Here is a 23103-nt window from a genome sequence, read left to right on the forward strand (position 1 = left end):
CATGCTCCTACAGGAAGAACCAGATCTAGGCGCTGCCCCCTCAACTCTGGTGAGGGTGGTAGAGCCTTCCAACAAGTGACACGCCAGCTTTCTTACCAACTATGACTTTTCCATGTAAGCCAGAGAAAGAAGTGGACAAGGATAGAAGACCTTCTATGCTGTACAGTATTTGATCACACTATGAACCGAAAGGCTGTGTACTGGAAAAACCTGTTTATATTTGGGGCGTGGCTCAGCCCTAGCATATACCTTTAATCCAAGAACTGTCTGTTTATTGTAAACATAAGGTTGTGGTGTGGCTCAGCCCTAATACACACCTTTATTCCAAAAGCTTTCTGTTAACAGAATTAAATAAAGTCAACCATAGGTCAAGAGGTGGAACAAGCAACCAGATGATAGGAAATGAATATAGGAAAAAGACAGAGAGTGAGAGGAAATCTGGAAGACAGAGAGGGAGACACACAGGAAGTAGAAAGGAGGAACATTCAGTTGGAGGGGTTTTTAAGACATTGTGGAGAAGAAGAGGGGCTTTTTCCTTCTAGGATGTCAGCTGGGTGCTTTCTCTGCCTCTCTGAGCTAATAGGCTTTCACTCCAGCATCTGGATCCTGAGTCTTTATTGGTAAAATCAAACATTTAGGATTTTGTTTAAAAACAACACTTCTGGGATCCCCCTATCATGAACTTAGGCAGGTAGCATGGCCTATGCACAACTCCACGGGTTCCCTGTCAGCATTTCCAGGAGTTAAAGACCGTATCTCGTTAGGGGAAATCCGTGTATCTGGTTCCCACTGTCCAGGAGAAAATTGGTCTGGTTTGGGTGACACCAGGCATAGCAACAAGACTTTTGTCCTGGGTCCTATACATTGAAAGAGGTAAGGGACAAAAAAAGAGTATGTGGGGACAGTGAGAGCTTCCAGATGTTGGAGCTGCTTCAAGAGGCTAGCTGACACAATGTCAACAAAACAGGGCATGGCAGCTGGGCTCAATCATCCACTAACCTCAAGCCTCTACTGTGGACTCCTTGGGCTGGCCTCCAGGTGCAGAAAGGATGACTAAAAACTGATTGTGTGAGAGGCAGGGCACATCCAGGGCATGAAAAGCTATTCATTGTTGTCTGGTCACTTGCTGCGGAGGTGGAACTCTCAAGAAAGAGGTTCGCAAGAATAAAACATAAAACATAAGGACTAAGAGATTCAAGGAGCTCAGGTTTGGGCAGAAATGTCTTGGTATCAGTTAGTAGTTGGTATGGCAGCAAGCAGTGACTTATTGTGGCTTTGGGGGAAGTCCCTCACAGTGTCTCAGTTCTCAGCCTAGAGTAAATTCTAACTCCATGAGACCAAAGGCTTCCACTGGCCTCCAACAAGACCTGTGGCAATGAGGCCCCATAGGCCCATAGTCCCTCCCACCTGGGATCCCCAGGGACCACACTAAGCAGCTGGGACAGGGGATCTTGGGGTAAAGAGCCACAAGTATGTATCAAGGACCTGGATGATCAAGTCCCAATTGGATGTAGGAAGCAGCTCTGGAGTGACCATGGGGTCTGGGCAACAGGGAAGGGAGTCTGCAGAAATAACTTTCCTGTTTCCTCCAAGCTCAGGCTCCTTGCCATGACCCAATCTAGGCTTTGAGCCTTCTCTCAGCTCCTGGTCATAGGGATGAAGGATGTGATCTGCTCCTCCATGTTGCAGAGTGCCATGTGTTACTAAACTAGTTTGTGATGAGGAAACCGAGGAAAGAGTTGGGTGTCTGAACGGAGACAGGGTGGCCAAGATGAGCAGCCCCCCTTGGTTTCCCACTGTGGATTTCTCTCAGGCTCTTTTCCGTGTTTTCTCTCTCTGGTTCCGCCTAGATGCCTACCCTCTATCAGCAGAGAGGGTCTAGTGCAGTGATTCTCAACCTTCCTAATGCTGGGGCCCTTCATGGGTTCCTCATGTTGGGGTGACCCCCAACCATAAAATTATTTTCATTGCTACTTCATGACTGTAACTTTGCTACTGTTATGAATTGTAATGTAAATATCTATGTTTTCTGATGGTCTTGGGCAACCCCTGGAAATGGTTGATATCCCCCCCCAATCTTTGCAAAGAGGCCATGACTCACAGGTTGAGAACCGCTGGTCTAGTGGTTTTTTTTTTTCCCCATACACGGCCTGTGGTAGGCTCTCATGGCTGTGTGTGTTGTATGCCATTGTGGATGTCTCCACACTTTACCCAGACACCATTGCCTCCCAGGCCAACCATTCTACTTCCTGTCCACACAACTCCTCAAGAGTGGAGAACGAGGCAGTGGAGACTGTAATGGCTGCAATCTTCCTTTACTACTTGACCAGATCCGCATCTGCAGCCCCTGCCCTACAGGAAGGCCATCTCCTGCCTATGGCCACAGCCAGTGCCGTGGTAGACTCCTCATTCTAAGTAACTAATAACTTATCCAGGCATCTTCTTTAGATTCCCTTATAGACTTTTGGGGATGATTTTTAGAACCAGAAATAATAAATACTGTCTATTTGGTTTTCTTCTGGTTAGATCTGTTTTAATCTGGTTGGAGTTGGTTTAATTTGTTTGGACATGGATTAGTCTATTATAATATGGTTGGATCTAGTTGGTTCTGGTATAATTTGCTAAGGTCTGAGTTGGTATGTTATTATCTAGTTTGGTCTAGTTTAATCTGATTGGATCTGGTTTGGATACGGTTTGGATTTGTGCAATCTGTTTGGGTCTAGCATATTCTGGTTGAGTCTAGTTTGTTCTAGTTTAATCTGGTTAGCTCTGATTTATTCTAATTTAATCTGGTTGGATCTGATACGGTTTGCTTTAGTCTGGTTGGTTGTGGTTTAGTCTGATTTAATCTGGTTAAATGCAGTTTGGCCTAGTGTATCTAGTTGGATCTGATTTACATGTGGCTTGTATTTGTTTGGATCTGGTATGTTGTGTTGGATATCATTGGATATGATCTAATCAGGTTGGATTTGGTTAGGTCTGGTGTAATCTCATTGGATATCATTTGGTCTAGTTTATTCTGGTTGGATCTGATTTAGTTTGGTTGAATATTGTTGGAACCAGGATAACATGGTTGGAACTAGGTGCGTCCAGAGTTACCTGTTTGGGCAAGCCATCAAGCCCTATTGTCTCTTGATTCTGCACTGCCAGGTGCTGGGTTCCTCAGCACTACAGCTCCCAAGTGTGGGAAGACCTTTGTACCATGCTTCCCCTCAGAAACAGACGGGCAGTGTCCATGAGCCAGGACAGATGCTCCTCTGCCCTGTGGTATGTCTGGCATTGGCTTCTCTTTCCAAGTGTTTTGGGTAGTGTGGGCAGATAAAGGAAAGAGCCACGGAGAAAAACAGAAACCTTTATTAGCAGGGTTAGCTGGTTTGGAGCGTGGGGGAACCATGACAAAACTAACTAAAGGGGAGGGGGTCTTCAAAAAACAAGAAGGACCAGTCACTATTTTGAGGAAAAAGAGCTCTGGGTTGGCTCTTAGAGAACAGTTGGACGTGAACTGCCCAGGGTAACCTCTGCGTGTGAAGCCCTTGCAGGTAGCACCTTTGCTTTTAGAGTGCAAGGACAAGAGGCAGGAGCCAGCATTTCCTGCTGCTCACATTGAGCCACTAAGATCCAGGACCAAGGTCCATGAAGGTCAAGCACCCGATGAAGAGGAGTGGTCTCCTCCAAGTTTGTGTTTGAAAATCCTCTTGGTCTCAATTTTCTCAAAGCTGTGATCCAGCAAACTGAGCTCGTGAGAAGGTTTGCTCCACTTTGAGTGTGGAAGACTCAACACAAACAGAAACTGCAGGGATGGTGTAAAGACACCAGGAACAGGCTAGGGGCAGCGAGGAGGAAGGTGAAATGGCTGAGTGCAGCCCAGATGCACAGGGAGGTCAGCAAGATGGCCGCCATGATGAACAAATCAAGAGCGGGATTTAGATAGGAGCTCGGGGGAGCCACAGAGGACATTACACAAAGGCAACAGTGTGCATCTCAGCTTTCCCTCTAAGGCAGAGTGAGTTGACCTGGAATATTTGGGTCACATTTCCTGTTCCTGTTTGGCCAGCGGTGGGAAGGGCAGGAAGGCCTGTTGAAGTGAGTTCCCATGCACACAACCATGAGTGTGGCCCTTTAGCCCAGTGCCACCTTCCTGGAGACTGTCTGGTAGAGCACACCACGAAGCAGGGCCTGGTAGTTTGGTACACGGAATAGGTGGCGCTCACCAAAGGCCACGTCGTACTCTGCGGTCTTGCCGGTGACGAGCACGCGGATGTGGGGCTCATTCACCTGGGGTCCCACCACCACCACGAAGATCTCAATGCCTGCCCGCTGGGCCTCCTGCACAGCCTTCTCGATGGCCTCCGCGGTGGCCCCCTGCGAGTTGCCGTCTGAGAACAAGAGCACTCTCTTCTTGGTGGCACCTGACGAGGCCTCCCGGTAGAAACGAGTTACATAGCTCAAGGCGTCGTTGACGTCCGTGGCGTCATTGATGAAATCCATGCTGTCCACGGAGCTGGCCAGCACTGTGTAGTTCTGCAAGAACTGAAGAGCTGCCCGCCCCGGCTGCTGCTGGCCTAGGCCACTGTACTGTACCACGGCCACCCGCACGTCCTGGGAGGGATCTGTCCTGCCTGCTGACAGGAATCGCTCAGCGAGGCGCTTGGCGAAGACCTTGGTGGTTTCAAAGTTGTGGCTGCCGACACTGGCTGAGCCATCTAGCAGGATGGTGATGTCAGCCGGGGAGGAGAATGTAACTGTGGGGGAAAGATGGTAGCTTGAGGACAGATGGACCACAGAGGACTGGCCAGAGGGTACCCAGATTTTCTGAGCTGTCAACTCCCAGAGGAGTGATCCCAGAGCCCTTCGGGCCCCTCAACAGGACCTGCCTTCCCCACCCCATCCCACCCCATCCTTGCACTCACTTGGACAGGTATAATCCGGACACTTCTTATCTATAAAGGAAAATCACATAGATGTGAATGCCATGCCTCCATGACCCTGTGCACCTTATCCACTCTGAATTCTGCCTTGGCCAGTTGCCTAACCAGTACCTAACTGTGAAAGACACAGTGCCTAGTACCATTTCCTGGTCCTGGCTCTAAAATACTGAAAGGCACAGTAGGGCCTGTGGCCTCCTCTTAAAAGGGGAAACTGAGCCTCAGAAGAGGAGAGATTGTTTGAAGGTCAGGTGCTGTGCCAAGCTGCTAACCAACTGCCTATCACGAATCTGGCACAAACTGGCACATCCCTTGACCAAGATGGCCACATCATCAGACCAGGCACAGGGCTGACATGCTGTGTGCCCACAGTGTCGGGGGCGGGGCCTTGGTCCATGCCTGTAGTATGAGATCACCTGCCCTCATGTTGCTCTGCTGAGCCAGGGGCCATGCTGATAGTACCACCTGGCCAGGTCACAATTTTTCTTGAGGCAGAAGTGCCAGGCACGTTCTGAGGGCTGTTCCTAGCCCAAACAGTCTCAGAAAGCTGAGGGGACATACTGCCCACCCAGTCCATTGATCCCCGGCACCCACCAATGCAGATCTGGGCTGTGATGTTCTTCAGAAATCCATCGTCTAGAAGCTCTGCATAGTTCTCCTTCACCAGGGAGATACCAGGACGGCCTTGTGACAATGGACCTTGGCAGGAGATGTCATTGAGCTGGTCGGAGCCCGCAACAAAGCCGAACACATCCTTGATGCCCACGGAAACTACCTGCAGAGGGCAGGGCTGCATGGATGAGCTGATTCTCTCCCCTCCCCCTCCCCTTCTCTCCCCCCTCCTTTGAGGATGGTCGCTGTGTTTGCAGGAGGCCCCGTTCAGTCCCTGCTGGGGTTAGGCAGCTGCCCACCTGAATGTCTGAGCCACAGAGCACAGTGAGGGGTGTTATGTCCCGCTGAGTGTCAGAGCGTCCATCTGTGATGACCAGAGCGATTCGGTTGTTCTGGGTGGGCGGAAGCAGCCGGTCCCGGGTGTACTGCAGGGCTTCTCCTGTGAACGTGCCGCCGGCCATCCACTGTAGCTTCTTGACGGCTCTGCACGAGAAGACAGATGTCAAAGGCACGATCAGGGTCCTAGTCGGGCCAGGCCTCCTATAGGATGGGGTGGGGTGGGAGGTGGGGCAGAGTCTTGGGGGTACTCTCACTCTTTGAAGTCCTGGGCGTTACGGATGTTGGGGCTCCGCATGTCCACGTGCTCTTGCATCTGGTTGTGGCTGTACTGGACCACGCCCGCATGTGACTGCCCTGGCTCAAACTGTAGGAATGACACCGTCAGGTCTGGAGTCCAATATCCATGTGTTCTAGGATCCCAGCCTTCCAAGGACCTCTCATCCTAGAGGCCTGAGTACCCTGCATGCTCATTCACACAGGGCCTTCTATAACTATTCCCCCTGGATCCACAAAGCTCTGTACATAGCCCTCCCATATATCTATGTACCTATAAGTCTATATGTCTATATATCTATATGTCTATCTGTTTATATATCTATCTATATCTTTTGTGGACATTAAGGGTGTGTTTGGCTTCATTGAAGGCTCCAACTGGCCTAATATATACATAACTCAGGATATACAGTGATGAATGTAGAAGCTATGGTGGAGGAACTCAGCTCTCTGTTGGCCTTACCTGTGGTCCCAGGTTGGCTTGCGCTTACCTTGACCAGCTCATCCCTGCTCAGGCGGTCAATGACCTTGATAATGAAGTCCTTGGCGATCTCAAAGTTCTGTAGGCCAATGCTCTCAGAGCTATCCAGCACGAAGAGGATGTCAATGGGGCCACATGTGCACTCTAGGAGGTGGGATGGGCCAGGCCTTAGTGTCCTTCTACAGGCTCCCCTCAGGACTCTGGGGTTCCACCCCACATGGCAGGCGATGAATCTTCTCCCACGTCTCCTCGGGAGCTAGGCTTGTCAGGCTGGCCTTTTTTGACCAGAGCCAACAGTTGCTACCCATGCCCCTTCACCCTGACCCTGTGCAGGAGTGGATAAGGCAGGCCCAGAAGTCTGGTTCCTGCTCTAGCCTCTTGATGGTTGCTTGAAATGTTAGGGAGAAAGGGCAGGGAACAGCAGTGTCCTGGGCCTGCATGACTCCAGGGTACTGCTCACTGGGATGGAGCAGGAGGGGTGAGGGCATGGCTGCCGCATGGCTGGCCCACGTCAGAGCCAGAGTAGGTCTACTTAACACTTCACAGGCACTCCCAAGGGTGAAGAGGTGCCACTCACCACAGCAGGCTGAGGAGAGAGGAGAAATGTCACTAAACAACAGCCCCAGATTAAAGGCGCCCCGTCTGTTCCACCTAGCTTCACCTAGCTCTGGCCCTGAAATCTCACAGGGCGTGTAGCCCAGCCCTGGTTTTCCCATGGCAAGGGTGTGGGGGGGCACTGCCAATCTCAGTAGAGCCTAGGCCCTGCCTGCCTATACCTCCCACCTCTGAGACCTTCCTAGGGCAGAATGCTGGGCTCTGTGGCTAGCAGGAGCTTGCTGGCTCGTTAAGGAAGTTACGCTAAGATCCAGACACTCACAGCACATTTTCATGATGATATCCAAAATCTCGCACTCCTGGGGAGAGAAGTGAGAATGTTAGCATGGCTTGGGCTGAGGCCATTCTCGGTAGACCCCAGGAGCCCCTGGGAGTTGGATCTATCCAGGGTCTTCTCACAGCCTCAAGTGTTCCTAGCTTTACCCCCTCAGAACACACAACATGTGATGTAATTACTAACTCATAGCTGCCACGTGTTGCCCCCCCCCCCCGCCCCGGGCCACGTCTCCCACTGTTGTTACATATCCCCTGTAGTCATCACACGTCTCAATTGTAGCCATGTGTGTCTGTGGCCTGAGCATCCTCTCCCAGCTTCCCCCAGCTGTGAACGCTTTTCACTAACGCTCCCATCAAGATCCGTGGCCGTGGCCAGCAGCCCCGAGGTCTCGTTGACAGACACCTTACTTACATCTGGCCCAGGTGGTCCCACATGTCCTGGAGGTCCCTGTCAGAGCAAGAACAGACAGAGACTCTAAATGGGGAGTTTGAATCCAGGGATTTTAAAACTATATGGCCTCTGAGGACCTCAGCGTCCCCAGTAGCCCTTGGGGCAAGCCTGGTCCCTTGGGTCTTTTGGCTCCAGCTTTTAATTGTTGTATATGGCCCTGCCTCACCTCCACCCTCAACCCCTACAGCCGTATCACCTACCTGGGGTCCTTCTGGGCCTCGGTACCCCTTTGCCCCTTTGGCCCCACGGGGTGAAATGTCATTGTTCTGAAAGGAAATGGTGTGGGGTCAGCAGGAATAGTCTTGCGTACCAGCTGCTCCTTTCCTTCACAGCACATCTCCATCCTGCACTGCTCCACTGTCCCAGTGAGCAAAGCCTTTGGAATCTATTCACAACCCTGAAAGGCTCTGCCCCTCACCTCTCCCTACTTACATCCTCTCCTGGGTCTCCGACTTCACCCTCATCCCCCTTGAGGCCAGGGTAGCCTTTTGTGCCCTGCAGGAGCACAAAACATATGGGTTAGTGGGAACTTGGGGGTAGAGAAGGCGAAGAAGGCAGATGTGACACGGCACGAGTGTCCCTGGAGTTGGTGATGCAACCCCAGAGTCATATATAAGCACCTCTAAGGCACGCATGGTCATATGTGGCCTGTCAGAAGCATGGTGGGGATACTCACGTTTATTCCAGTGGGACCTCTGTTGCCTGGGTATCCCTGTGAAGGAAGATAGAATGGTTGTACCAGGGTCCAGTGGGGAGGACAGCCAAGTTAGAACCACAGGCGGATGGGCCCAGGGCTGCCAGAGGCCCAGGTCCAAATGCCTGGACTAACTGATGGCTCTGGTCTAGCCCACCCATCCAGGTGCCCTGGTGGCATGTAGGAAAACCTCTGACACTCACAGGGAAGCCGGGAAAACCTTCTGTGCCATTTCCGGGTGGACCGTCTTCACCCTGAGAGAAGATTAGAGTTGCTGGCAGCATGTAAGATGGTGGCCAGATGGCTAGGGGCAGCAGTGTTCCCAGGGTTTCTTATATCATCCAGGGAGTAGCCCCTTTCCAGGTCTGCCCTGAATTGAGCTCTCAAGCAAGAGAGGCTTGGCTGAGGTATCCTCGCCCTTGAGAACTGACCGTGGTTGCCCCCCGCCCAACATCTCTCCCAGGGGACAGGCAAAGAAAGTCCCAGATGCCAGTCTCTGATAACCAGCAGTAGCCCAGCAGGGATGTTCTCCCAAGCACTCACCCTTTCACCCATCAGTCCTGGGTCTCCAGGGGGCCCAGCAGGTCCTGGGGCTCCTCTAGGACCCTAAAGGAGAAGGATAAGTAATAGCCAGGTCATAGACAATGTGGGTTTGGGCCACAACAATCCTCCCTGGTACCTTCCTAGGGCAAGAGAGGGTGGACAAGTTACAGGGGAATGGGGTGGGAGTATGGGAGATACTGCAAGACTAGGGTAGTTTGTGGGTGACACCGAGGGATGGCCTCTTAGGTGGATAGTGGTGCTTAGTGTTAAAGTTCTTACCTCCGGGCCAGGAGGACCCTCATCGCCTCGGTATCCTTTGGGTCCAATGGGGCCAGGATCACCCTGGGAGATTAAGAACCATGAGAGCTCAGCTCAACATCACCAGGTCACACATGTTTTCCATCCCTTAGCATTGACAGTCCCAGACCATAGGCTCCACCGCTGTCATCTTAGGCCTTAGGCACAGGGGTAGAGAACCCTCAGTGTCCAGCCTGGGGTGTGATCAGGCTGGGGTCCTTGTATGTCTCTCTGGTATCCATGCTGGAGCCTTCACTTTAGGTCCCAGGGTATGTGGATGTCCTCCTTTTGTCCATGAGACCTTAATGGCTGTATGGACTCGAGAGGCACCTCTGGCCATGGTGAGACCTCCATATGATGTGGACTCTCTCCCTAAATCTTCTGCCCCTTTCTTACCAGGCAACCGTGTCTGGACACAAAAAGGACAACTACAGACTCAGGCTATGTCTGTCCCTGAGATGTAGGACCTGTCTGCCTAGTTTCCTTCTGATGGCAGGTCTGGTGACCTGAAGACCCCAGTGGCTCTGGGCTGAGCCTAGTTATACCAGCCCTGGATTGCAGAACATGGACTCTAGGAGATCTAACTCACACCCTTCGATGCTGGAACCTTTTGTATGTTAATTCCCCCAGTCTCATGCCAGTGTCTCCCAAGCTTTCAAAGAGCTCATCTCCAAACACCCCACAGCCTAGGGACTCACTTCTGTTCTCATCGCCATAGTCTCCCTCCCTGTTGTGGTCAGGTCTTTATCACCCCCTCATCCCCATACTACCAGGCCCTGAGCACATGACCGCCTAAGGCAGAGATCTCGGTGTCTACAAGTGTCTGTGTCCCACATCCCGTGGCCTTATGTTGAGCCCTGACACACATTCATACTCAGCCAGGCCCAGGCTAGCTCTGAGCATGGAAGCTATGTATTTGCAGGAACACCTATCTGTAGGAGCCCACCCCCACCCCTGCCATGCTGAGCCACTGGGAACATTTCTTTCTGGAGACCCAAAAGAAGCTCTTGGTACCGAGTGGTGTGTGAGCCTACAAGCTCACTTGGCTATATTGCATTATATTAGGCTTCCTACCGAATCTCCGGGGATGCCGATGGGGCCTTCTCTTCCTTGGTCACCTTGTGGTCCAGCTTCACCCTGGGGAGAAATGAGCCCAGGAGTGTAGAGTAGAGGCCACATGGCCATCAGCAGTTTGCTCTATGAGTAGCCAGCTATCTTGGGGGCCAGCAGTTGAGGTACTCTTGTGAGGGTTGAAAGGGTTTGCTGAACTCAAAACTGGAGACCAAAACTGACCCTATATGCAGCTTCTCCTTCTCCAGATGGGCCCACTAATGAGCAAGCCTAAGACAGGATTTGGACTACCTTGGATGTCCAGAGCCCTGGGAAGTTCCCACCCTCCACAGGAAAGCAGGAGGGCTGAGGTGTAGGCACCAATAAGGAGGCATGGCTGGCCTCGTGATCTATGCTTAATTCTGGCATCATGGTTCCCCCTAGCCAGCCCCTAGGCATGACTCACCGGGTCTCCCCTTGGGCCCCTCACACCGGGGGTTCCCCGAGGTCCTCTTTCACCGGGGCCGCCCTGTGTGGAGAGAACCAGACATGAGGCTGTCTGTGATCCACGGCTGGGAAGGGTGGGTGCTTGAGGGCTGGGCCTGTTGATCTCTGCATGTGTTGTCATGCCAGAGCGCTCCCGTGGCTGGCCTCTGTGTTCCTCAGGCCACCTGCCTCCACAGGCACCCAAGAGACCCAAAGCTCAGCACGCAAGGTGAAATCTAGAATGCCGAGGGTCTGGCTTCCTGCCCAGCCAAGGCACGAAGACAGAAGCACGAAGGCCCTACAGGGGGCAGGCCTGGGCCAGGCTGCCCAAGCCTTTTCTGTCAATGGTGAGGGCAGCAGCATGGTACCAGCCAGCTGACTCACCCTCTCTCCAGGGGGACCATCCGGGCCAGCATTCCCCTGAGACAAAGAGGAACAGCACCCATTAGTTTGTGCCCTAGCCTGCATTCAGCCCACAAGTGGGGATGGAGGCTGGAGAAGGATGGGGGTGTTTACCTCATCACCAGCCTCTCCTTTCTCTCCGGGGGGACCAGGCTCTCCCGGTGAACCCTGGGGGAGGACAAGTTGAGAATGACCACAGACCCAGTGTCCACGAGGCTCATCCATTCCATCTCATGTCACCTCATCTTACCTCGTCTCCAGGTGGCCCTGAGCTCCCTGGCCTCCCAGCCTCACCATCTGCTCCAGCTTCACCCTGAGGAAGATCAGAGAGGTCACAGATGTTTGGTTGATGGTCCAGACCGTAGAAACTGTAGGGCCCTAGAGACTATATTCTGTTCTGACATCCCAGGATCCTCCAATTTGCCCACAGCTATATAGCACAGCCTTGATCATCTCATCCTCAAACCTCCTCAGGTCTAGACCTGAGGTGTTAGATGGGTCTGACAATCAAGGCTTTGTGGCTGTACTGTTCCCAACAAGGCTTGTTCCTCACACTGTGGATCCCAGGAGAAACATGAGCATGAGCCAGGATTTAGTAGCTGTCAAAGTCTCCCTTCTCTGGGGTTTCCTGTCACCTACCTTTTCTCCTTTTAGGCCGAAGGCACCAGCATCACCCTTGGGACCTGGTGGTCCTTGAATGCCCTGGCGGGGAGATGGAAAGGCAAGTCACAGCTAGCCAAGATCCCTATGAGCCTCAGATAAGCAGCCATCCTCAGACTGAGCAAATGAATCAAATGAATCCGCATACAGCTCAGCCATTGGGAGGAGACAGTACAGCAGGGTCTGGACCAAGTTCCAAGAAACCATGCTTCCAAAATATATGTGGTAGAGGAAGTGACTTACATCGAATCCTGGCGAGCCTTTGCAGCCTGGTAGTCCTGGGTATCCTGTCTCCCCCTGAGAGGAGAAAGAAAAGTCAAGGTTGTCATGGTTGAGTGGAGACTAGTGTTCTGTCCTGTTCATCTGAGCCCCACCCACCCACCCCAGGAAGGTCAGGAGCCCTCTGAAATTGAATGGATCACTTGGGGTTTACTAGGACCCGGGTCTTGGTAGGAATCATCGCCTGACTCACACCTCCAAGTTTCCCAGGAAGGCCCACCATGGGAACTGCACCTGTGTCCTGGGGGCGGCCCCTGGCTTTGTCTATCTCCCCTCCTAGGCAGTCTACCCCACCCTCCCAGCCCTCCTGCTTCATGATTACCTTCATGCCGTCTATTCCATCAATGCCACGCTTGCCTTTCTCACCCTGTGAGACAAAAGAAGGTTAGATGAAGGCCAAATGTCCCTGGCACTGACCCATGGACAGCGTTTGTGTCCTTGACCCATTCACACTCACCTTGTAGCCCTTAGGTCCTCTGGAGCCCTGTGGAAACAGGAAGAAGAGGCTTAAGAGGTAGCACCCTAGTTAGACGAGAGGGCACCCCCACGGCACCTTCACTCTCCCATTAGGTCAGAATGAAGTGCAGTATGGTGGGCCCACTGTGACTGCAACACCATCCCACCAACCCAAGAGAACATGGACGTGAAGATCGAGGACCCAGGATGGAACGGGTAGGGAAGAGGAAAGGGCCTGCATTCTAAGGGTCTCCAGGAACTGCCCACTGAGGCAAAGTGACATTTTCCATCCCCAGTCCTCTCTGATCCAGGTGGCCTGAGGTGGTAGCAGAACTCATGGGACCTGTCTCTGAAGACCAGCTACCTTCCCCCAGAGGCACAGAGGGGGCCAGGAGGGTCTATTTCCCATGCTCCTGCCTGACAAAAACACTAGCTGTCTCCCTGTGATGCTCTTCAGTCAAGATTAACTCTCTGTACCCAGAAGGACACACCCCGAAGCTGGCTTTTACTCACCTTCTCTCCACGGCTCCCTTTTTCTCCCTACGAATCAAACAGAAAAGGAAGGGAAGCGTTATTGTTGTATGGGGCAGTTTGTATCTTGCTGCAGAGTCCTGACCCATTCCACCCAAGAGAGCCCACTGGGCATTAGGGATACATACCTTCATACCCTGGTACCCGACTGGTCCAAGATCCCCGGGTCGTCCCTGGAACATAGCAAGAGACAGTCAAACATTGCTGGGTAGCAAGGGAAGGTCCTGATCAGCCTACCTCACCTTTCACTGCAGCTAGAGAGGCACACATAGAATCCTCCTCGAGTAACCTGCTGTGAAGACCCCTGACAGCATCTCATGGCAAACTCCAGGAGGAAACTCAGGACACCCCAGAGGGAGGAGAGGGTGTACCCAGTATCCCAGAGGAGAGGGAAGAGAACCAGGACACCCTGAGGAGGACTAGAAGGTGTGATTGGCTCAAAGCAAAGGCTCTGGGACTTGGTTGGTCTGCCCCTGGGGCACCTCTCTGCCAACAAGACAGTCTGTGTGATCTCTGAGCTCCAAGCTGTTGTTCTGGAAGTTCCTATAGCTCAAGTCCCCAGCCTCAGGCTTCTCGAAGACAGTAACAGATACTCACAGGGTCTCCGGCTTCTCCTTTCTCTCCGGGAAGACCCGGCTTTCCTCGTTCCCCCTGGAAAGCAGAGGAGACCAGCTCAGAGGAAGCCAGGTTAGGAATCACACCCATCTGTTCCGGAAAGCTGGGCAAGATCGTTTGTGCATGGAAAGGATCTTCACAGCAGTTCCATTCAGGCTCCAGAGTCCTTCTGGCCATGGTTTTGGGCCTGCCTGGACCCTGAGAGTCTTACACAGGCTCCTCACACTCTGCCATCCCGGCTGGATTTTGGCCTAGGGCTGTGCATCTGCCTGCAGGTGCTCAAGGCCGAGCTGATATGCTGCTTCAGGCCCAGAGGAACAGGCAGACACAGCAAGGAAGCTCCCTGAAGGGCCAAGTGGCAGGAGAACCACCCTAGATCTGACCTTTAGGAACTGACACTGAGCGAGCATCTCCCATGGTGTTCAGATCTGCCCCATGCAAGTCACACTGAGGCTTGGGCCCCAAGTTTCATTCCCAACTTCCCCAGCTCAAGGAGGTGGGCATAGACTTATGGCTTCCAATGGCCCTGTTCCAATATAAGCAAGGCAATTTCAGCCACTCACCTCATACCCAGGGTCTCCTCGGGGCCCTGGGGGTCCTCTGGCAGCCTGAAAGAAACAAGAGAGATCCAATTTATCCCGGGACCCTAGACAAGAGTCAAGGGTCCAGCGGGTGGGAGTGGGGGGCACACTTACCTGGCATTCAAAGGTACAGCACTGTGGAAGAAAGGGATAGGACAGGAAATCAGGGAGAGTCCAAATGCAGGGGATGGATGTCCCAGCCAGGACAGGGAAGGGCCCCGGGACACACACTCCAACGGGGGGGCACAGTGCCAGAGCTAGGACCAGCGTGAGACACAGGCTCTGATTCGCATGGCTCAGAGGAGGGCACTCACCACTTGCTCCACGTTATTTTTCTGAAACAAAAACAGAAGAGCGAGTTACTCTTTCCTCGGGGCACAGCCCCTCTTCCCCAGCCCCGCCCCCCCCGAAGATGTCGGTGCTCACAATCATGTCCACAATGGTATCGATGGTCTGGCTGATGGTCTCCTCTGCGTCTCGGCTCTGCCCCCAGTCGGCTGCTGTGAAGTTGCGCCGGTAGGTGTGGTCCGTGGCAATGATGCTTAGACGCGGCTCCTGGGCACAGGGAGGGTTGGAGAATGAACCGCCTTCTCAGGGCCGTGCATCACTGTGAACTGGGTGGTGGTTGCAGAGCCTGCACAGGATTACCCAAGCTCCTCGGTGGGGTGGAGTTGGCCCTTTGAAGGGCTAGGACTGTCTACTGGGGTGTCGCCACCATCAGGGATCCAGCAGGTGGGAGACCTTGAAACACATGTGTCCAGGGTACAAGAGGAGGTGGGAGACTTACTAGGTGGTCCGGCGTGATGGCCACAGAGAAGACTTTGATGCCCAGGTGTCTGGCCTCATTCACTGCATCTTCCAGGCCCCCGCATGGTTCCTTGTAGCCCTCCAGAGGATGCCCATCGGTCACCACGATCAGGTATTTGTTCTCCTTCAAGTGGGAACCCCTGGGGAGGTGGGCAGCATGAAGGCCCCTCTCTAGAGCCCAGAGTCTGGGAACCAGAGCTGAGACCCTCAGAGCTGATGGCCAGAGGCCCAGGAGAAGGTCCAGGAGAGGGCAGCTCTGGAATGCTCTCCCCTGTCATCCAGGAGCTAGGATTCACCACTGATCATAAGGTAACAAGTCTTGCGGAATGACACATCTACCAAAAAATCACTTTGAGATGTGTGCTTTTCAGGAAAGACACCAGCCTCAGCTTGCACCCCAAATGGACATCATTTCAATGTGTCTTGGATCCCAAACCTCTAAGAACAGGAGGGCCAGGCGTGGCCTTGGGCTACTGCAGAAGGGAATAGGTGTCAGAGGCAGGGGGACCCACAAACAGCCTTTGGTTGTTTCACCCTAAAAAAGTGCAACAGGCCTCGCTGAGAAAGACGAGGTCAGAGTGGGACAGCACAGACATCAGGGCTTTTCCACCTACTGGGGGACACACCATGCAGATCCTAGAACACCTGCCTTCCAGTTTATTCTGCAGGTCGCACATGGCGGCCATGCTCTATATTACTAGGTCATGCCCCTGATCCAGCCACTAACCGTCTCACCTCATGCAGTTACAGACGGGAGACAGGGCCTGGCCCACTCCATGCAACTTCACCGCACATCGGCATTCGTGCGTATGGGCTGCATGGGCCTTGGAAAGGGGCTTTAGCCCTGCAGCCTCATAACGCTGGAGTGTTTCAACAAAGCCGGGTAAGGGAGGAGTAGTGAGGGGTCAGGTACCTCTCCCCTGTGCTGGCCGCACTGGGCAGCTTGATGCCATTGGAGGCTGGGTAGCTATGCAGCTTGTGCCTACCTTACTGGCCACGGGGCGCCCTGTGAGAGTATCATCCTAGCCAGCCCTCACCCATCAGCTCAACATGGGGGCCATAATCGGAAGGCACCTAGCCATATGAAGAAAGGTCCTCAGACCCACACAGGATAGGAAGTGAAATGGAAGCCATCCTCCCTGCTGCTAAAGGACTTCAGCTGGGTAGTTCTGGGGCCGAGTTGGCATAGCTATGCTGCAGTAACTGGCTTCTCTCTCTATCTCTCTCTTGGTCTCTTGTCTGCTTCTCTATCTCTGCTGCCTCTTTCTCTGGGTGGTGACTAGGTCCATTTAGTTCACCAGTTGAGGAGACAGTGGACAGACACATATATAGGTGGGAGATTAGGGTGTGGCCCTCTGGTCCCTAGCAAGGTGAATAGGTTTGTGGCTACAAGCGCTGCGTTCTCCCTGAGGTAGAGTCTTTAGACATCAGCCCAGTGCATGATGGATAATGGCCAGCCTGGCGGAAGTTCACCTGGCCACAAAAACGGGTCATGGAGGCCCTGTAGCACACAGGTTGAGAAGGCCCGTGGGTAGAGCGGCCTTGAGACTGTCCTGGCTGATAGGGTTAGTCACCAAGGGCCCCAGATTTGGTCATTGTGAATGGCCCTGCACCACTCACCCTATGAGCAGCTCCTCGAGACCCTTCTTAATGGCGCAGTCGGTGTAGGTGCCTTTGCCGAAGTACTTGATGGCATCCACGCTAGCCTTGAGCGCATCGCGGCCGCTGGGCATGCGCGTGAGGCCTTGGATGATCTCCACTTCGTCACTGTAGTGCAGGGCACCCGCATTCCAAACCAGGTTGCGGTCACACCGATAGTACCTGTGAGTCACAGTGGGATGGGGTGAGGGGAGCCCAGAGACCCCAAGGACAAGGCTAACCCTGAAGGGACTTGCTGTCAAGCATGCTGCTATCCCCTAGACAGGCAGGTGGCCCAGAGCCCAGTGACAGACGGGCTGGTCTCTGCCCTGGGACCACACAATGGGTATAAGCCGGACAAACCAACCACAGTCTCTATGACCCCAACTCAGGGTCACCGACCCCCTTGGACTGCAAAGGGCCACGTATAGACAGAGGTAGACACAGGCCGGTTCTAAATGGACCACGGGGATTCTAGAAGTGGATCCAAGTTGTCTCCACCCTGCCCTGGCCCCGCAGCAATCCAGATTCTGATACGGTGGCCCACGTGGTTTTTCAGGAGACAGAGTGACCAAGACCCCTGCAGTGAAGCTAACAGAAGTGTGATTCCACCCTATCTCATAGGTGAGACACAGGAAGCCGAGTGAAGAGACTGAGGGCGCCCCACTGCCTTCTGCATTTGGATCTCCCCTTTTCCTTCCTGCGGCCGTGGTCATTTTCACTAAGTTCAGGTTGCTGATCTTCAAAGCCCCTGAGTGAGGTGGATGGCCCCGGGGGTAGCTGGTTGATGCCAGTCTGCTGGAGGCCACTGTCTCCATGGGCAGGGCCCTGGGCGTTGGTTAGCAGGGTTGAGTCCTGTATTGGCTGAGTTCCTGATGTCACAATGACAGCTGTGCAGGCCCCCCCCCCCCCAGGGTAGGAGGCTCATTGTCTACACCCTTCCTCTGGACCTGCCCCCAGCCACGCCCTCTACCCTTAGTGTCCCATTGAGGAGTGAGAAAAGGCGTGAAGGAAGCATGCTCTGAGCCTCCACTCCCCGCCCCTGTGTTGAGAACACTGGGGGCGTTTGGCCTAGGGCTTAGGCAGATGCCTTGTGGACCGGTGGGGTCCACCTGGGTGCAGAACTCCAGGCACCAGGCATAGCGACATATCTGGCTGACCCTACCCAAACTCCTGTCCGTGTCTGGAGACCCCACGTCTCTACACTCAGTGTTGTCACCTCAGTCCTCCCGCTGTTCCCTCTCACACTCACTCGGCCTCCCTCCTGCCCATCTAAGCTGCATAGACACAGGGATGGAGTTCTGGGAAGCTTCTGAAAGAAGGAGCGAAGGCTCGGCAATGCATGCTGGTCCAGTCCCCGTCCCCGCCCCCACCCCCACCCCCACCCCGGACCCACAGAGATATGGGACACGCCAAGGCAAGCTCGCTCTACCTGTCTCTCAGGTTATCGATGAAGCGCTTGGTGAAGGACTTCACCTTGTCCACCAGGGCCCCATAGGGTATCAGCCTCAAGGCCACGCTTTCCGAGGTGTCCAGCACGAAGAACAGATCCACAGGGCAGTCTGAGGCAGGGAAGGGCCCTTCTATAAGCTGTGTACACCCTGAGCCCCTCTGGGAGCACCAGGCCCTGCCACACAGCCCCAATTCAGGCCAGGGGCTCCCTGAAGCACCCTGATCCACACAGCCCAGCCCCTCACCTGCCTGGTGGGCAGCACCCAGCAAGGTTATCTAAGTGAGAGCCAAGTGCTAGGGTGTCCTGTCCCTTGAATAGAGCCTCACTCAGTTACAGTGGCCTTAGCCAGTTATAGAGGGTAGAGGCTGCCTGGGAGAGATGGACAATTTCTCGGCATGGTCTCAGGTTCCAAGCAAAGCCACCAGAGCCGTGACCTCGTGCTGAGGTGTGAAGGCAAGCCACCTATGCTAGCTGCTAGGCAAAGAGAGAATATCAGTTCTGGGGCCTTGGTGAGCAGTCCTTCACTCAGGAGGGAAAATGGACCCAGAGCGGCGATGGTGGCCATGGGCTCTCCTCACTGGTAGGGCCCTCTGAAGTTTCCCACTCTGTCATCTCTCTAGCATGGTGAGACTTGAAGTAACAGGACCCCGGGGGCCTTGTGGCTGGGAGCCGAGTGTTCCAGCTGCTTCCAGATGGGAAGTGAGGAGAATGCAGGCTTGGACGAGAAACAAGCCCCCTTCTTGGTGGCTCTCCACAAGATTAAGACAAAAGAAGGGACAAGGGACTAAGGGACGGTACCCTGGGGGGCACTGGACCCATCTACTTCCAGGCCTCCAGGCAGCTAAATACTGCCCTCGGGGACCAGAGCTAGTTCACTCACCTTGGTAGGCGATCCCTTTGGGGCCCTGGATGTCCTGAGCAGCCACCCAGCAGGCCTGCAGCAGCAGGGGCAGCAGGGCGCGGGCCAGCCTCATGTTTCTGGCTGGCCTGCGGGTCACCATCAAATTCGGGCCAGGGTCAGGGTGGACGCCGGGTGATGGCAGAGTGAGAGGCTGTCTCCGCTTGCTGCAGTTAGAGCCCAGGGCTGTCGAGAGGCAGGGAGGGTGGAGGGAGGGAGGGAGGGAGGGAGGGAGGTGCAAAAGAGGGGAGGGATCAGGAGAAGAGGGGGAGAGGAAGGGGAGGGCCTCGGAGCTGAGTGAGTCACGACATCAGCATCAGGTCAGGTCTCTGGGATCTTGAGGAGAAAAAGCCCCTCTCCTCTAGGGCACAAGGAGCTAAGACAGTCCCAGGCTGTGGAACTCCCGCTGCCACAGGGTGTGGGTCGTTTGCTCGCTCTGTCGACTGCCCTGTGTAATGTGGAATAAAAAATACAGCGTGTGCAAGATGTGTGAGTCCCAAAAGAAGTTTCAGGAAATAGCTTCGGTTGTTCCAGTCCAAATACCGCCCGAGGGACTGACCCAGTCCAGTTTACTGGTGTGGGTGTTGACTCCCACAAACGCTGCTTTCTTAGGCACTGGGGAGCTTCGTGAAGCTGTCTCTTCGGTTTAGTTAAATACTTGTTTGCAAAAGGTATCTTGATCTTTACTGTGGGAAAACCAGTTGTCGAAAGCAACCATATGGATGTGTTTGTGTAAGAGTCCCCCACTGTCTCTGTCTGTCTCTGTCTCTGTCTCTCTCTCTCTCTCTCTCTGTCTCTCTCTCTCTCTCTCTTGTGTGTGTGTTGATAATATTCCTGTAGGAGAGGGTTCCAGATAAAGCCAGGACTATCCTCGCCCAGAGAAGATTCCAGAAGAGCGCTGTAGTTCTTATAATACAGAAACTTGATGACAAATTTTAACCTCATTGATAATCAAAAGTTCTTTAAAGAAAACCAACAGTGACACTTAATCCCAGGACGCAATGAGATTTCATCCTTTGTCCTCCTCATGCCCGCCCTACAGGACGTGTCACCACAGTAGACACGTGGTCTCCTTGGCACTAATCTCATGTCCCCTCACAGCTCCATGCTGCACGTATGGCTTTCTTGCTTGGCCTTTGGAGCCTCCACCAAGCTGTTTCCTTTACAGAGTGGTAACCCCCCGTGTGCTGAAGTTCGGGGAGAGAAACGGGCACAAAGCAATAGAGACAGCTCATGCTTTTAAACAATAAATAGCTTTTCTATGCTAAATATTAGTCAATATTTATAGAATCAATATTAATAAAGAGAGCACATGCTGGTCTCCCAAGGATGTGTTCTTCTGAGCCAGACAGAGCAGGGGCCTGCTGTGCATCGATGATAGCTGACACATGACATCACCTGGGTCAGGCATACAGGTCCCCAGGTTGGGTTCAAAGCAGGCCTGGTGAGTCTTGGGGCAGTGAACCAAAGGAGTCCAGGTGACCAGGAAACCACGAGGCAGCAGTGCTTCTGTCTGCTGAGCCTTCAGGGAGCTGAATACCAGCAGCTGACACTGGACGGCCAGCCTGGCTTCGCTTAGCCGGTGGTGCCCAGGATAGGTGGACTACACTGTAGAAGCAGCCTCACGAGGGGCGGGGCAGCCCAGTGGTGCAGCCAGCAGTGGCTTGGGGGTGTGCTACCCAAGGAACTCGGAGCAGACCCTACACGTGGCTTTCTTTGTCCTTTTATAGCTAGTCCGCTGCTAGCTCAGGGCTTTATACAAGGGAGCGGCGCTCACGCCCTGTGGCACTCAGCCCTGGTATACCCTCCTCCCCAGCAGCCCTACACCACCTGCTTTTCCCTCCTCCGGTTGTCTCCGTGGCCAGACAGGAGAGCCCCGATGGACAGAACACACAGCAAGTACCGGAGACGCTGCAGCTCCGCCCATCAGCCCACAGCCCCACTGTTCCTTCAGTCTCTCCCATTCCTCTCTCTGCCTCTTTGTCTTTGTGCTTCTCTGTCTCTCGCCCTTCCTCCCCACCATCCCTTCAGGGGCTCCTCAGCTTATCTCTGGCCGAGCCCCTAGCGGTTGGCTCCTGACTCCGATCTTGGCCAAGCTGCAGGTCACCTTTGTGCATATCCTGGGATGTGCTCCTGAGCCAGCCTGGGCTTTAGCGCGCGGGAGAAGGCTGCCCCAGGGAGGAGTCATGGGGAGATTAGGGCTGGGAAAGTGTGGACTACGGAGGGCCCTGAGGATCTACCCTGTCTAAGTGCACATGCCCTGGTTCACCTGCGTGTGTGCCCGAAGTGGGCAGAGCGGCAGCAAGCCCATGGCCCTCTCCCCATGACCCAAGGTTCTCTTTTCCCTTGCAGACTCGGGGACTCAGGGTCAGGTGACCCGTGGACCTAAAGTTCCAAACCAAGCTCCAGAGGCCTTGCCAGATCTCAAGCCCCCAGGCAGCATGGTTGGGGGACAAGGAGTCACGTGGGTAGCCGGGAGACCCGCAGGCACGAGGCTGCTAAGCAGGAGGGTCAAGCCTGGAGGAGGAGAAGGGGACATGGATGCCTGAGGGGTTCTTTTCTACTTTTCAGCTCCCGAGTACAGGGGCCAGGGACAGGGGGTCCAGGTCAGGCTTTTTACACATCTGAAAAAGTGAGTAGAAACTGGAAGGACTGAAAGCTCACTGAAACCGTCGTGGTCAGCCCTTTGGTGGCTCTGGAGAGAGGCTCTGGAGTCTCGGGCGTGGTCAAGGAAGGAGGGCCTGGGCCCCAGTTCTCCATGGAACAACAGCGCCCCCTCTGCCTGCAGACGACCAGCCCCTCTTGCAAAAGTATCTTTTCTTCCAGCCCTTTGAGGGAGGAAAAGAAATAAATTTAAAGCCTGCTTTGGGAAGGTAGGATTGTTTAGCCTCAACTCAAATCTTGCTCAGTGTATGCACCCCCAAATGTCGCACCATCATGGGAACAGTTTTTGTGTCTTCTTAGAAACAGAAAACTAAAAGACAAAAACAAAACAAAACCCACTTTTTCAAAAACAAATTCTGCTTTTGTGCTTTGAACTGTAGGTCCCTGCCTCTGTGGTGCCTTCCTGCCCAGGCATACACACACACACACACACACACACACACACACACACACACACACACAGTCTCCTACCAGGAGGGGCTATGACCCAAAGGCTTTATAAAGCCCCTGAACCCTGGTGGTGACCCATTGGCTAGGCCCCATGCCCTGACCCCCAACAGGCCTCAGGGAAATTGTACTTATGGAGGAAAGCCCCTATAATCTGTGGTCCCAGTTGGTGACCAGCGTGCCAGTCTGGGTTTTCTGTGTATACTGCTGTCTCTCAGTGCCTGCCCACACTTGTGGGCAGCAAGGACTCCCACAATATACCCTGTTGTGCCAATAGCTCACATTGGCCTGTCACCCTTATCACCCAGCAGCCAGAAGCACTGGGCTAGGTTAGTTCAGAGTCCAGGACACGTGGCCCACTGACTGGGCCTTCTGGAACTCCGGTGGCTCAGGGGCCTCTCGGACATAGTCTTCGAAGTCTGGCGACCCGCTTGCCCAGCTGGGTAGGACCAGGGATGAAGGCTTTTGCTGTGAGACTTGAAGGCTGTACCTCAGATCCCCAGTGCCCCGTGGTTGGGTGGGCACTGTAGCCTGGGAACAGAGTTCCCTTGCCTGGCGGTCCCACACCAGGCCTCTGGTTTTAATGGCATGTTCAAACACTGTTGCCAAGGTTTTGGCCCATGTCTTGCG

The 23103-nt window shown here is 53.9% G+C and overlaps 1 protein-coding gene across 1 annotated transcript; it reads right to left on the bottom strand.

Moving 5' to 3' along the window:
* Positions 1-3338: 3338 nt before the first annotated feature.
* Positions 3339-19548, bottom strand: Col6a1 (collagen type VI alpha 1 chain). Its single transcript, XM_055607269.1, has 35 exons — positions 19345-19548; positions 18444-18573; positions 16994-17194; positions 15354-15513; positions 14993-15121; positions 14881-14901; positions 14681-14701; positions 14549-14593; positions 13968-14021; positions 13499-13543; positions 13353-13379; positions 12841-12867; positions 12706-12750; positions 12348-12401; positions 12084-12146; positions 11695-11757; positions 11559-11612; positions 11427-11462; positions 11023-11085; positions 10581-10643; positions 9489-9551; positions 9210-9272; positions 8870-8920; positions 8649-8684; positions 8405-8467; positions 8173-8238; positions 7934-7969; positions 7508-7544; positions 7208-7216; positions 6641-6774; positions 6131-6240; positions 5837-6020; positions 5520-5700; positions 4911-4940; positions 3339-4742 (listed from the first exon to the last, which is right to left on the bottom strand). The coding sequence occupies exons 1-35, from the start codon at positions 19463-19465 to the stop codon at positions 4120-4122; spliced, it is 3108 nt and encodes a 1035-aa protein (XP_055463244.1). The 5' UTR covers positions 19466-19548; the 3' UTR covers positions 3339-4119.
* Positions 19549-23103: the final 3555 nt, after the last annotated feature.

Source organism: Psammomys obesus, unplaced genomic scaffold (genome assembly GCF_907164565.1).
Source record: "Psammomys obesus unplaced genomic scaffold, mPsaObe1.curated_primary_1811, whole genome shotgun sequence".
Classification (NCBI taxonomy): Eukaryota; Metazoa; Chordata; class Mammalia; order Rodentia; family Muridae; genus Psammomys; species Psammomys obesus.

Excerpts from the sequence above, each read along its gene's own strand:
- Col6a1 (XM_055607269.1), bottom strand. The coding sequence starts at position 19,465 with ATGGTGACCCGCAGGCCAGCCAGAAACATGAGGCTGGCCCGCGCCCTG. Across the intron at positions 13,380-13,498 it reads TCGGGTACCAGGGTATGAAG|GGAGAAAAAGGGAGCCGTGG; the intron begins GTATGTATCCCT and ends TTTGATTCGTAG. Across the intron at positions 11,086-11,426 it reads ATGGTCCCCCTGGAGAGAGG|GGCGGCCCCGGTGAAAGAGG; the intron begins GTGAGTCAGCTG and ends CTCTCCACACAG.